This window comes from Eretmochelys imbricata, chromosome 3 (assembly GCF_965152235.1).
Source record: "Eretmochelys imbricata isolate rEreImb1 chromosome 3, rEreImb1.hap1, whole genome shotgun sequence".
In the NCBI taxonomy this organism is placed as follows: Eukaryota; Metazoa; Chordata; order Testudines; family Cheloniidae; genus Eretmochelys; species Eretmochelys imbricata.
This window is the reverse complement of record NC_135574.1, coordinates 180,621,656-180,637,177: the sequence shown is the minus strand read 5'-3', so window position 1 is coordinate 180,637,177 and position 15,522 is coordinate 180,621,656. Positions and strand designations below refer to the sequence as shown.

Here is a 15,522-nt window from a genome sequence, read left to right as displayed (position 1 = left end):
TGACCTAGTCCTGCTCTTGAGCAGAATTCTGGACATCTGGCTTTGTTGGGTATGGTGAAGAGATCTACGTTCAGGAACACACAGGGGTGGAATACATGCTGTTGGGCTTTTTTGTTTAATTTCCACTCATGATCTTGTGAGAACTTCCTGTTCAATTTGTCTGCCTTGGAATTCTGATGTCCAGGGAGGTACGCTGCCAACAGTTTGATGTCATGCTGGATACACTAATTCCACAATTTCAGTGTTTCTGAGACCAGGGATCATGACCTGGCTCCCCCTTGTCTGTGGTTGTAGAACATGCAGGCAATGATGTCCGTCCTTATTCTTATGGTCTTTTTTATGATCAGTGTTAGGAAGCACTGCCATGCATTGCAGACTGCATGCCGCTCTACGAGGCTGATATGCAATGTAGATTCTGAGAGGGACTATCTGCTCTGCACAGTTTGGGTCTGTATACATACTCCTCAACTGATTAGGAAGGTGTCAGTTGTCATTATCAAGGATGGTGTTGGTTTTAGAAAAGGGACCCCCCCCATGCAGACATTTTGGGGTTATGTTCACCAATCTAATGAATCCTTGATCTTGATTAGTATGGATAGGAGTTTGTTTAGGTAGTGTCAGTGGGGCATGTACACTGTATGTAGCCATACCTGGAGACAGTGCATGTGTAGCCTGATATGTTTTTTCATGAACATGGCCACTGCCATATGGCCAAGCAGTTGTACTCATGTCCTGGAAGAGATCTGTAGGCCAGTTCTTATTGTGGAAATGAGATTCACTACTGCAAAAAATCTGTGAGTTGGGAGGAAGGTTCTGGCTTGAATAGTACCCAACTAGTCCCCAATAAAAATTCCAGATGCTGCACTGGAGTCCGTACTGATTTTTGCATGTTTATCTGGAGACTGATATTTGAGAAAAGTCCATTGTTTTTCTCAAGGCTTCAACAGCTTTGACTCTGGATGGAGCCTTGAGGAGGCAGTCATCCAGATATGGGAATGTTACAATCCCTTGTTTGCATATGTGCACCACCACCATGGTGAGGACCCTGGAAAATACCCTAGGTGATGCCAAAAAGCCAAAGGGTAGCATCTTGTATTGGTAATGAATCTGAGAAACCAACTGTGGGAAGGGTGTATGGTGATATAAAAGTATGCATATTGGAGGCTGACGGCAGAGAACTAGTCCCCCGTTCCACTGCTGGAAAAATTGTTGATAGTGTGACCATCTTGAACTGTTGTAGTCTGATGAACTTGTGATGTTCCCTCAAGTCTAGGATAGGCCTCCACACACCAGATTTCTTTTGGATCAGAGAACAGTGGAAATAGAAACCCTTCCCCCTGTGCTGGGATGGGACCAGTTCTATGGCCCCCCAGTCGCAGAAGGTGGTTTATTTCTTCCATTAGCAGGTGTTCATGAGAAGGGTCCCTGAAGAGGGACAGGGAGAGGTAGGGGGTGGGTGGGAGAGAACATAGGCACCGACTCCATGGGTGCTCTGGGGCTGGAGCACCCACAGGGAAAAATTGGTGGGTGCAGAGCACCCACCTGCCCCCGCGCCCCAGCTCATCTCCTGTTGGCGCCTGTGGGAGAGAGATGAACCGCATGGCTGCCCTTTGTTGACAATTTCCAAGACCCACTTCTCCAAGGTGATTTCTTGCCATGATGGATAGAAAGGGGTCAAACAGTTGCCAAACTGATGGTCTGTTGAAGATGGTTGGAGCATCTGGACTAGAGGAAGGCATCTCGGGGCCTCAACCATTTACCAAGCTATAACATAAACACTACTATTAGTGCTAATACTAAAGACTAGGGATGACTGAAGGGCTCTGCTCAGGATTCTGTCCCAGACCAAAGGCGGTTGAGAAGGAACTGAGGGCAGTAGGACCGCACAGCGCTATATAGATACCACTCACAGCGCGAGACAGTGAGGAGCGCATGTCCAGCCCAACGGGCACTGCTACTAAAGTTCTCCGATCTCAAGTGCAGGAGGTTCTACCACTACTACAGAGGAGCGTCCGCAGAAGAATAGGTTGTTACAGTAACAAAAGTTTGTTTTCTGAATCGTTCAACTGCTCAGAAAGAAAAAAACTGACAGTGCACCTGTTGGAGCTAATCTTTCTTTTTTTTGTTGTTTTTAGCAAAGCATTTATCACACTGAGTACCTGCTCCAAAAGCTTCTGCTTTTAATAGGTCAGGTTATAATGGTCTTCCAATATCAGGTATGTGACCAGGTTATATTTGGGTTTTGCATATCAAGCAATAAGATAGGATCATATTTCTCGTTAAATGAAAATTAAACCTTCTCCCACAAGGTTTAAATCACATTTTACTTGACCCCTGATCTCAAAGGACCATTTTGCATTCTGATAAAATAAAACAGAAATAAACGTATTGATTAAAAATAACCAAATACATGGCAAAAAGCAAGCAGAAATTTGCCTTCTCTATATTTGCTTTTTAATAATGTTCAACATTCTTCAGCTGGAAGAGTCTACAGCTGTGCAGCAATTGAGAAACAAGTAACTACAGGATCCAGTTGCCTGGAAACAGCCTGATTACAGCAGCCATTGTAAACTATGAGGAAATTATACCTGATCTTTTAGGATCATTTGCCGAGGCTCATTATGGTAACAAGAAAATTTACACTTCAGTCAAAACTTTACACAAAAATAAGAGTAAAAACTACCAAGACTACTGTTTCTCTTCGGAAGAAACAAATTTAAATATTTGAGGGCAGAACCACCAGAGTTTTCCAAAAGTCAAACAGAACAACAATAACAAAAATCGTATCAGTATCCTACTCCAGGAATATTCAGAATCAAGGGGTCAAGATACAGTCTACAGCAAATAATCTATGAGAATGCAGTGGCTAACACTGTGGTGTACAAACCAACAGCAGCCAGAGAGAGGAACTAATAATGGATATTTGTATTCTGCTGCAGTGCTCCTTTAGCTAGCACTTACATGTACATCTAAAGCACAACTTTCAATCAGACATTGCCATTAACAGCTGCTTTGAAATGAACACCCATTTGTTTCATTTTGCCTTGACAGGCTGGAGAGATTTAGCCAGCTTTTCACTTGTGCAATGTAACAGAAGGAAATCTCCAAAAAGGGTGCAGAGTTAAAATAAAAAATAATACCCAGTAATCTCATCCGGGGGAGAGAGGAAAGGGAAGAGAGAAAAGGACAGATAAAAACAGCTACCATCAAATAGCTCTCTTTCCTACAGCAACAGATTAAATTCATTTCATTCTGAATGCCTTATGTTGGTATCTTTTTTAGATGAAGTTGCAGCAGAATTATAAGGCTTCATAGCCTGGTTGTAGGGCCAGCAAGGTTTAACCAGGGCCAGATTCTCCTGCCCTTACTCATATGAAACAGACCCTTACTTCATGAGTAATCTCATTGAAACCAATGTGACTAAAATAAGAGCAAAGTATAACTCAGTGTTAATAAGGGTGGCACAATTTGGCCTTCAATTAGCATTTCATTAGAGCATTACCTATGTCAGAGTTGTAGATGGTGGACAGGAAGAGACATCTTGAATTATATACTTCAACTGTCCTTTATGGTGCAAGATTTCCATCTGTTCTGGTCTCATAAGTATTTTACCTAGCCAACAAATACACCTCCTCACATATGTTTCAGATATGCCTTAGCAAATCTTTCCAATGCTTGTTTTCCTGGTTGTTAAGGCATCTACTCTCTATGCTGTTCAGTAACCTCTTCAGTGTTTGCAAAAATCATATTACCTATACAAGACCCACCTCTTATCAATTTCAATAGTGCTCAATCTCACCTTTGACTTTCCTTATGTGTCACACCTCCTGACCATCTAATCATTTGCCTTTTTCAGGAAACCAGTGTACCAATATCCTTTAACCAGCTACCCAACAAAGGTTTAAAGAGGTTTCTAAGGGACCTAACCCCAATGCAATTTTCAAGATAAACAGTGGAAGTGAAAACTGGATCCTAATGAGCTGATATGAATTATCTTATCTCTTATCAGGAAATAGATATTTAAAAAATATCAAGAACAAACCAATGGTTTATGCAGAGAATTAATAAAACCTGAAGCTGAAATTTTTTGCAGTATAATAGCTAAGCATAGCATCAAATAAGTGAGTTAATCCCGTAGTCTCTGAGGCTAACACCACAGTTCCCTTCACCCTTGTTCATGGGGGTGAGGGTTGCTACCAAAAATCCACCTGGTTTCTAACTTCATCATACAGGTGGGGGTTGGTCTTTCCAGCTCATTCTCTCTCCAGGTACAGGCTAACGGAAAAGGGATGGATGAAGGAGCATTTTAGTGCCCCTGGGCTGTGACACACTGCTAGAGATATACCTTGCTCAGTAAGCGTGTCCTTGCTAAATTCACAGCAACACAATTGTCATCGCAGGGCAGTGATGGAAAGAAGCAGTCCCACTGCCACTGGCATTCATTGCTGTGTAGGTTATGAAAGGATGTGTTTTATGAAGGGAAACAGCAAGGCAGACAAGTCGTTCTATTTAACACCACAGGCAACTCTTAACATTCTAACTAGCAGGCTCCAAATACAGATCTCTAGTACCTCAGTATGCCTTTCTCCCAGCCCTAATTTGTACATAAGTTTAAAAATAAAACTCCAGCTTTTTAAAATGTGTTAAGGTAAAGGCCATATGCTAAAGACCTCGAGGTCTGTACTGTTCCATTGTTCTCTTTTAAGTGAGACATGTTGATTTTTCCTATTTGTGATCCTCTTACTAACTCAGTTCTGCAGTATTTGTAACTAATACTCCCAAAGCATTTAGAACTTGGTACCAATTTCTCAACAGAGGGCATCTTTATATCGGACATTTTTCATTGATAAACTGCATCTTTTCTCCAACATTTTAGATTAATAAGGATGTTGTAGTAATTGAAACCCTGACAATACTAAACCCTTTTTATTATTCTAATTGCACTTAGTTCTAATTGCATATTCAATTTTTCAAACTTTCCAATGCTTTTGAAGAGATACTCAACTAAAATTTAGTCAATTTCAGAAAAAATGAGTTTAAAATACTTTCAGGTACTACTGCAGATCCTCCTGTCAAATGTTTATATTTTACTATTCTATTTTATTTAAAATGCTCTTGTTTGTATGAGAAATGCCTACACAAACAACAAAGGAAACTGACTGACGATACAGATGAACAACGAAACTGACTAGTCACAAAGGAACACAATAAACAAAAATAGAGAACCTTTCTCCGCTAATGATTTTTAACCATCTTTCTCTTAGGTGTTACTAGTAACAAAAGTAGGTTAAATTATTCTGAATAGAAGTACATGTTTAAGTTTGCTGAGTCCTTTTAAAGATTCTCTTTTCTTCAAGCTAATTAGTACTGTGTAGAAAAGAAAATGAATAACAAGAATATACTATTAAATTGCTGGTGAGTGTGTGTGTATATACCTCAGTCTTTTATGGAATGAGAGTTGCTTAACTTTGAAATAAGGCCTATACTGCTAAAAGGCAAACAATTGTCCCCTTAAGTCAGGCAATAGGGATCTCTGTTCTTTAGCAAGACAATCTGACTTCCATGGTATACATGCTGTTTAGATCAGACTTCCATGGTGTACAATGCAGTGACAATCAGGAAGTTCTATAGGACCACAGATTTTTCTTTATGCTACTCAGTAGTTATATTGTGCTATATAGATACTGTACGCTGGTGCTGCCAGCCTTCTGCATCTGCGTCTGAGGGAGGCCATGCATCCTTGCAGTTTGGTCTGCAAGAGTCGTCTCCATACAAAGAAAAAAAGGGGGGGAATTAGCAGTTATCAATGGGCCCTGGATTCAAGCAGGGCAGGCCCATAAACAGTCTGGGCTCTGGCCTGCAACCAGGCAGAATGGTAGTAGTTTATTCACCTGGCCATTAAACAGGGCAGGGCAGCAAACAGTCAAGGCTCTGGCTTGCAGTCAGGCAGAGCTGTAGCACCAGCTCAGACAGGGGTGAGCACCAAGCACAGTGTACGGGGCTCAGGTAGGGACACCCAAGGAGTGCAAACCTCCTAGCCTAAGGAGGGGGAGTACTGCCACCCCAGAGGTGCAGTGGCAGGGAAGACAAGGGCCCCCCCAACTCCTCCGTGACCCAGCGTAGGGCCCTAACAGTGGCAAAGTGGTCCACCACTGGGTCAACAGGGATCTGCCTGCAAGACATTGACCATGTATCAGGCCAACTCTCAACTAAATTATTGCCTGGTTTCCCTGGGCTGCTTCTGTAGTAGCCGATGAGTCCTAGCCCAAGACCCTGGTTGGGCTTGCTTTTTAGTGAGAGGCGGGTTGTTCTGGATTGCCTGAACTTTCCCCATAAGTGGGCACAGCTTGCCTCATCCCAGGGTATAAGCCAGATAGTTTGTTTCCTTCCACCCAATTCAGCATTATTTTTGGGTTCGCGGTGAGCCCGGCCTCCCGGAGGATTCTCAAGATGGCTGCCACCTGGTTTAGGTGATCCTCCCAGTGACATCTGAAGGATGAGTGTTATTTCCACTTTACAAATGGAGAAAAGGAGTAGAAGACACACTAAGTCCACGTCAAAGCTAGAATGTGGACCACAGGAACTTCTGAGTTCTCAAACCTTGCACTCAGACCACTCAACCGTGCTGCCTCGTCCTGTTAAAGTTATAACTGATACATTTTAATAATCAGACAGCTAAAGATAAGGTTATACTATTCCCACCCTAGCTTCCACACAAAGTAGAGCAAATGATCAAACATATGGTGTGTTAAAGATCAATGCTATTGTTTTCATAAGTGTGGGATGGCAGACAGTGTCAATCACAGGAGAGGTTTTATAATCCTTTTGAGATGCAGCGGATTTTACTAGATTATTTGCCACTACTGCAGTAGTGGGTTTTTTGTCTAATAATAAAGGTAATAATAAACCAAAGTCACATCTCTGAACACTACTTAAACACAACACAGACACAGCTCTATTTATCTGGCCACGTTCAAGATCCTGCACTTGGAAAATTCTCTTGCCTGTTTAATCTGACTGTGTTCAACCCAGTAATGGAGGTTCACTTTCGAACACTGCTTTGTATGGCTAGACTTTTTAGTCATTTTGATTGAAATATGGAGGAAATGGGGTGACTTTTAGTGTCCATCAAAGCAAGGGACTGACAGTACAGTAACTGCTGTGAGACAGAGTGTAGGCAGGGATTGTGGGAAACTTCTTCATAAAGATTGTGTCACTGCATCTTAATGTAAAGCGGCAATTTATTTGTTTTTCTGATGCTGAATCTTTGTGCAGCAGAGACAGCTGGTCTAATTTTGCTGAGCCACACTGTGTGGTGACTTTGTGATATGAGCAAATACAGCTAAAAAGAATTATGTAAATTGAGCCCCCTAAACAGCCCTTTTCATTACAACCTGCGCTAGGGGTATTTGATGGAGAATCAGTTACCACTGTATGTTTCCATCACCATAGTCTAGAGAAGTCAATGGAATGCCAGTTCAACTACATCCCACGTCACTCAAGTACAGTGCTCCAGGAGCTAAGGAAGACAAAATTATTATTTTTACATGTCCAGTGCAATACCACACCAGGCAAATAATTTTCTCCATTAAAAACTAGTTTGGAAGCTAGCAGATCATTTATATTTCCCTACACAAATTTTTGCAAATTTCAAACAATAATTTAAATAAATTATATGTATATAATTTACATTGCCTAGGTCAATACCGAGGAGTTGGACAGAACTAGTCTTCATTCCATACTGAAAATCTTGCTGTTTCAGCTTTGTATTAGTTGCCAAATAATTTGAATGGTTTAATTGCACGACTTACAAATGTCCAGAAATGTCTCTTCACTCATCTCTGCCACCAGAATAAGATAAGCTTTTCCAGTGAGAGATACTGTAAGTGCTTAGATACTCACAACCAGAAAGAGCATTTCTCCACAGCTCATTTGTTTTATGGAGTCTGTCCTTAGTGAATATGGCCTTGTTTGAGGAAAATTTTATCTCATTTTTAAAATTATGGAAAGGATGTCTTGAAACCAGAATGATGAAACTTTTTACATAAAAGTGTAACTAATTAGTTCACTTTATCATTCATTTATTGTGTTATGATTAACTAATATTCTATTGTTGTATGTTAAATAGATTTAAATTGTAGGATTAAAGAAATATATGATCAGTAAGTATTTAGAAGTGATAAGTTTGTACTAGATATCTAAGTAAAGCAGGGCTGAAATGCAAGGCCTGCAGGTTGAGGCCTTTAAGGTGTCAGCTTAGCCATACTAGGCCACAGGCTTAAGAAATGCTTGACATAAGTAAGTGACCAAAGAATAACCTGATCCCCCAGATCATGAGCAAGATGTGCCGATAGGTAGTATTACAAAAAAGTGACCACAATGTACCATTCAAAATCATGAGATACCTTGTTGTAAACCCTTTTTCTAACATGTGTCCTGACCGCAGGGTACAGGTTCTGTGTAGATGATAATGAGAATAAAAGGAACTACAAACAACCTATAAAAATGGGGCACCCCAATATTGTGGGGTGCAATGCAGATAAAGAAAAAGAGGGTTGACATGTACATGTGCAGAGTATTGCGTGCAGTCAGAATCACATGATAAAAGAGGACTCCTGGATTGGGTAAAATGGGTTACCAGGTTTGCCAACTCCCGAGGTTTGGCCTGGAGTCTCCTGGAATCGGCATCAATCTCCCAGTGACTATTGAAAGCAATCCAGGAGATTTTAATAGGCTATTTTAAGAAAATTATATTATGTCACGTTGGGAAAAAAAAATTTCCTGGAATAGCTTCATTCAGAGTTGGCAACCCTGTGGGTTACCTACAGGAAAATTCCAGCAGGAACCATCCTTTTACTGATGATCAGTTGGCAAGGTATCCATCAGACCCTAAGAATATCAATAAGGACTATATTTGTAACTTGTGCATAGGTTTTCATATGATTTATGTATGCACAGGTAATCATAACCTTAATTGTAACTTTAATAAAACTTGTAAAACAGACTAGACTTTGTACTTGTGAATACATGTGTAGTCACTATCCGTGGTCTTCATGTGTTCCTAGGGGCTCTAAATCTGAAACAAGTAGCAGAGGTAACTTTCACTCTGTTGACCTTGAAATTGTAGCAATCAGAGCTGAACCCAGAGTGGTGTAATACATCACTAAATTCACTTTAAATAAAAGGTTACACATGTATTGGATAAATACCAAGAATGAAGCTTTAAACTGAATATACAGAGAAACAAGAAGCTATTGACAGTAATTAAATAATGGGGTCATGCTAGAATAGTGAAAAAAGTTGAATGGTTTTGAAAACATTTTATATATATTCAAGCATGTTCACACATGCTCACACAGTACCAATCCTTTAGTCTATGTAGAATTTGAAAAATATATATTACAATGCTAAAATTTACACAGTGGTTCTTGTTCTCTGGTATTTTAATGCTAAAATGTCAGACTGTCAAATAATAATGCCAAGCCACCTCTGCACACTTGCATGTCTTTCTTCAATCTTTTCAAATTGCTACATATAACCATCTAGTTAGCATTTTAGTTGCTATTGTTTATTACGGGCTCCAACTGTGAATATGTTCTTATTTAAGTGATCACTAATAAGAGAAGATCTTTATGCCACAAATAGCATTCAGTCCAAACAAGCACACATTTACATAAAGTCCTCTCTTTGTTTTAGCCATTTAAAAACTATTCTTGTACAGAGAGCCAAAGTTTGATATTTAAAACAATACAGCGAATTTACTAAAACCTGGGGAAGAGAATCTTACATAATTGATAAAATGTTCATTAGCATGATAATGACATGGGTAGTTTGCTTGGTTTGTTTTTGTTTTTAATATCACTGACTGCCACCCTCAGCGACAAAAATAAAACTCAGCTTAGCAGCAACTCAACAGCCTATCTGGCAGGGCTTAACTTTCCTTTTTCAGTTATTGGAGTGTGTAACGTAAGAATATCTTTAAAGCATTGAGTTAGATTTTATTTTCTGCAGCTTAGCTGATCTGCATCAGTATGTTATAAAAGATGACTAGAGAGAGATCATACAGTAAAACCAAAGCATTTTACAATTACCATCTCAGTCATGCATACTTTACAATATAAATCATGTAATACCAGCGTAAATAAACCCAGTGTGGAAAGCATGCTTATATTTCAGAGCTGTGAATGCATGAGCATGTCCATTCTACCCAGCACACTGCTTTATATTTCCTTGTTACTAATTACAAGTTATTTTTCTTTTCCCCATTGGCATGTTTGTCTACATCTGAGAGACCTTCATTCTTCAGCACATAAATTTGGTGCTTTGGAGAACTTCACATGGCAAAGATCTCTCCAGATTAGCAGGAACCCTCCTTTTTAAGGTATGCAGTCTGAAATGATGCATACTTGTCAAACTAGTGTGAATGCACCACAGACCCCAAACTTAAATGCTTAAACATAAATAAATAAATTAAATAAATGAAACTATAACTTAAGGGTCTTTTCTTCTCACCAGGAAAAAACAAACACCCCCCTCCCCCAGTTCTTGAAAGAAAACAGCCTCTGCTAAAAAGCAGAGAGCAAGAATGAAAGGATATTATTGTAGGACTATGACAAATGTGTCTTTTTCCCTAGCTCATTGCAATTGTTGTAGTTTCTTTTGTTTTCCTCCATACATGAAAAGCATTTAATAGGATAAATAAAATAGTATTATGGCCGGTTTCAAAATCCTCAGTTGTGAAAGTCAGTCACTTGCACTGCCGCAAAACTTGGAACCTGTGTATTTAGGTTATTTCAACACAGCAATTAAAAACAAACAAACAAGCAAAGGATCAAAAAAATATAAAACATTCATAAATATTAATTCAAAAGTACCTCAAATAACTGACTAATGTATAAATCACCTCTGTCTTCTACTGGGTGGAATCAGGAGTGCTGAACTATGTGCCAGAGGCTTTATACTGTTAACACTGAAGATTCTCCTTTGGCTCAAGTGTTAGAAGCCTTTGCTTCTGAATCAAAATTCTATCCTGAGCATCATCTGAAAGCTTGCAGTGGCTTTTCTGTGCATCATGGTGATCTAACAACACTTGGTGCCAAACATCCGTTGGCTTTGGCATGGGTATGCAAGATGAAGGAGGGTGCAAATTGTCTTCTCCCACCTTACATACTTTATAAGTGGGCCCACTTTAGAGGAGGTCCCTCCCTTTGGAGAAGTGCACAGACTTCTTCCTCTGTTTGTGCTCAGGGATAAACATCTTCCAATAGGGTATTAGGATCAACACCCTCCCGCCCAAGTACTGACCCATCACAGCATGCATACTCCTCCTCCACACTTTGGAATTCAGAGAGGATTGTATTTCCTTGGAAGCACAATTCCGCCTCTTGCTCTCCCCAGGGTGGTGCAGCCCAGTAAAGGACATAAAGCTCTTTGTGTTAAAGTTTCTCCTGTCCTTAAATTTTCCCCTGACTATTTTGTACATCTCCTCTGCTTTTGTCTTTCCAGATTATATCTGGTGGTGCCAAGGAGTAAAGATTTAATCCCTATTTTATAAACAGTACATCACATAGCAACTACAAAAACAAACATTTACTAAATACTTGCTGATGCTTTGAAAAATATACATCTGCTTTCCTCCTGGTGCACACTCTGGCCTGATCTTCCACTGTTGTGCTATGATGCACCCAAAACACAAGGAAATCAAAGTAAGACGCCACATGTAGGCGATCAGTCAAAACATATGATAACTATGAACTAGTTAGGTCAGTGACAGTCTGAACAAAGGCCTGAACATAAGGCCAAATGGCAGGTATGTAGCAACACACACAGGAACTGGAACACTGAATTCAGGGAGCAGAAACCAAGAAATAAATAGGAACATGAAGCAAGAAGCAGGAAGGTAACACACACATTAGACATCAAAATTTCCTTCTCTTTTCCCAGAAAGTTCAGCAGTACCTTGCTGGAGGTAACAAATGATCCCAGGGCTGTAGGTTGTTCCTCTGACTCAGCGCAGGGGGTAGATGCTGTTGCTATGGTACAACTTCCCCAATTGGCCACATGACATCATCATACATATAAATTGTGTCCTCTTCACTATCCGTTCCCCTGGCAGTAGGCACTATATCTTGCTGGCAAACACCACATTCTCCATATGGTAAATGCACTAGCCATGCTCCATATCCTTCAGTCTGCAAGATCACACCACGAGTATCAAAAACATTTCCAGACCCTTGCCTAACATACAGTGCTTGTCCAGGATAGAACACAAGGAGTCTTGTATGGATACGCTTGTTGAAACTCGCATATTTCATATATCTGTCACCTTTGAGGATGGCAAAGAGGTGGGATGAACCTTTCCGTCATCATAGACAACTTGGTCCTCACAGGTCTGCTGAAGAGCCGATAGAAAGGAGTTTTCTCCAGTACTTTCATGAAGTGCACTCCGAATATCATATAAAGCATGACTCAGTGCAATAGAGAAGGGTGTATCTTGATGTTCCTCCAGTATGTAAGCTACACTCTTCTTCAGAGTCCCAAGCAATCTCTCCACTATCCATTTCCTTGGGGATAGTATACAGCAGATTTATAATGCACTATATATGGACACCTCAGAAAGCTTTCAAAGAAACAAACAAAACATCTTGAAACAAAGGGTGTCCCATCACCTAAAACCAGGCTCTCTGGTAGGCCAATCATTGAAAATAAAACGGTTAGGCAAGAAATGAGCTCCTTTGAGGTGCCATGTGAAATTATGAATGCAAAAGGGTAATGTGAATAATAGTTTATAACAGACAACAGTATGAAGCCATGCAGTGCAGTTGAGGGGCCAGTAATATGCACTGCAATCCTCTGCCATTGTCTGTCTACAACCAGAGGTGAAAGTAAGCCGGTACAGTGCGGCATACCGGCAAGAGCTAGTACACAGCCGACCATACCAGCAGGGGGCAGCTTCCCCAGGCAGGCAATTTAAAAGGGCCCTGGGCTCCCGGCAGCGACCGGAGTCCCTGGCCCTTTAAATCGCCACCAGAGTCCCACTGCCAGAGCCCTGGGGTAGCAGCGGCCAGGAGCCCTGGGCCCTTTAAATCACCGCCAGAACCCTGGGGTAGCAGTGGCGGCCGGGAGCCCTGTGGCTCTAGTGGTGATTTAAAGGGCTTGGGGCTCCCGGCCGCTGCTACTGAAGCCGAAGCCCCGGGGCGGTTAACATCTCTGCCAGAGCACTGGCGGCGATGTAAAGGGCCTGGGGATTTAAAGGCCCCGCCCCTTTCACCTGAGACCCCGCCTCTTTGCCCGAGGGACACCCCCCTGCTCAGGACCCTGGCCCTGCGTACCAGTAAGTCCCTTAAGTTACTTTCAACCCTGTTTGACTACTGGTTTCAAAGAGGCCAGAGGAGCACTAGTTTATGCACCGTGCATCTTTTGCAAAACTGCACTTGGTCACATTCAACTTTATGCCAGCTAGTTGGAGTCAGGTTAGCACCTGTTCCAGACCAGCATTATGCTCAGGAAGGGTCTTAGCAAAGATAAGTATGTAATGCAAATAGCAACATGCACCCAGCTATTATCAAGGAGCTGAGAGATCACTCTCTGAAATACCTTGCAAGCAGAAACTAAACCAAACGGGAGCTGTTGATAGCAGTACACAAATGGCATGCTGAACATCAGTAAAAACTGTGAACTTTCAGCTACAGGTATTTGCCAATAACCGGATCAGTAATCCAGCACACAGGAAATCCAGGTTCCACTTACTGGGCTTGTCACCTCTTTGAAGTTTGTCAATTAAAACTGCTCACATTTCACATATTTGTTATGTACCCTAAAATCTGTGCAATTGAATATCACCATTCTTCTGGTATATGATCACTGAGGGCAAGCTCTAATCTGTAGGCCCTTCCACCTCCCACTATTATCTTTCATACGCTGCAGTTCTACTCAGGTCTTGTCTACAAGTGCAGATGTACACGATGTGCAGGCAGTGCAAAGCGCTTGGCATTTGAATCCAATTGCAAAAAGTATGCATCTCTATCACCATTAAATTAACCATGGTATCTCTGAATGATACTTTGGTATCCCCTTGTGATCTAGCTGATACAGCCACACCCGAGGTGTCCTATGCACATTCATGCATAATACCAGGCTGTAAGCACACATTGCATTACAATAATGGAACAGCATTTGCAGCTGTACCTATAACAATATAAAACTTTTAAGTCAAGGCTGTGCCTTTGTACAGCACAGAACACACAGCTTCACTTACTGTCTGCAAAGCATACAGATTCCAAGCTTTTATAATCACTGTAGTCAGGCAAATGTACAAATTATGAACTAACACAGAAGGGAGAACATTAAATCCTACATCCGTATCCACCATGCACTTAATCGGTTTACCATTAATTTCTATGACACGGGATACCAGCTTCAGCGCCTTGCCACATGAGAAGATCAGCCTAAAGGAGACATTAGGGTCCCTGTTAAAGGTGGTCTCATGTGGCTCCACATTTACTGTATGCACTTCAGGCCTCCCATCATTGTAAACCAATGTACCATGGCACACTAACTTCACATGCCATTCCTTCCCACAAGCCCGGCACATAGCAGTTCTAGCCAGGCAGGCAGGGAAACTGGCCAATGACTCATACGACCACAGCAAAAACAGTGAGGAGCTGACAACTTTTGCTGCTGAAACTATGAAGTGGAGGTAGGTAAAATCGTATGACTCTGGGCAAAGGAAGCAAGAGGAGCAGCCCTCGGTTTAAGTGTAGACATAGAGGAACCCCCTTCAGCCCAAGACCTCTCAAATGCCTCACTCTTAGCAACTGTGGCAACAGAAGTTAGAATTCTAACATCTTCAGCCAGTAACCATTTACCCAGGCAGTCATTGGCTACACCAATCATAAATGTTTCCCTGAGCATCATGATTGTAACATCCCCGAATTCATAGTCCTGTGCCAACTGCCACAAATAATATGCAAACTCATGCATGATTTCGTTGGGCTGCTGGCGAGATTCAAAAAACCTTTTCCTCTTTAGCAGAACAGGATCTCCAGTCTCCAAATACTCATTGAGGTGCAGCATAGCCACATCAGAGGAGAACTTGGGCTCTGGGGGTCCATCCTAACTATGAATGCTATCATGGCCTACACTGCTCCCACCATTGATGTTGCATAGGCACTAAATACAATCCCTACCTCAAGCCAGATAGTTCTTCCTCTCAAGTCTTTGGGCTTCTTTAGTGACCCAATGAGCATTGCAGTACCCAGAAGAATCCCATGACCACTAACATGACGACTTGTGTTAATCACCAAGTCCTCTTAATTGTGATGAAAGGCTATTCAACGTGCATCCTAATGTCTCTCCGATATTTAGATAGGGCTATTCCACCCATTGTGATTGGCAGCAGAGGGGATAAGAGTGGAGGAAAGAAAAAAGTTTCAGTGAATGGAAAAAATGCCCCCACAAATCCACACTTTAAATCAGCAATTTGAATATAGTCTTTTAAATAATTTTCAATTTGTACTTAAA

The 15,522-nt window shown here is 41.3% G+C and overlaps 1 protein-coding gene across 23 annotated transcripts in view; it reads right to left on the bottom strand.

Annotated features, from left to right (window-relative positions):
- The window catches only part of NRXN1 (neurexin 1), a 1,233,750-nt gene that overhangs the window by 929,700 nt on the left and 288,528 nt on the right, over window positions 1-15,522 (bottom strand). For 4 of the 23 annotated variants that reach the window (XM_077811984.1, XM_077811986.1, XM_077812000.1 and 1 more), the window contains exon 5: window positions 5,214-5,235. The exons of the other annotated variants lie outside the window; for them this stretch is intronic. In XM_077811984.1, the coding sequence (XP_077668110.1) occupies window positions 5,214-5,235 (22 nt within the window). The remainder of the gene's footprint in view (window positions 1-5,213; window positions 5,236-15,522) is intronic. 23 annotated transcript variants of the gene reach the window in all.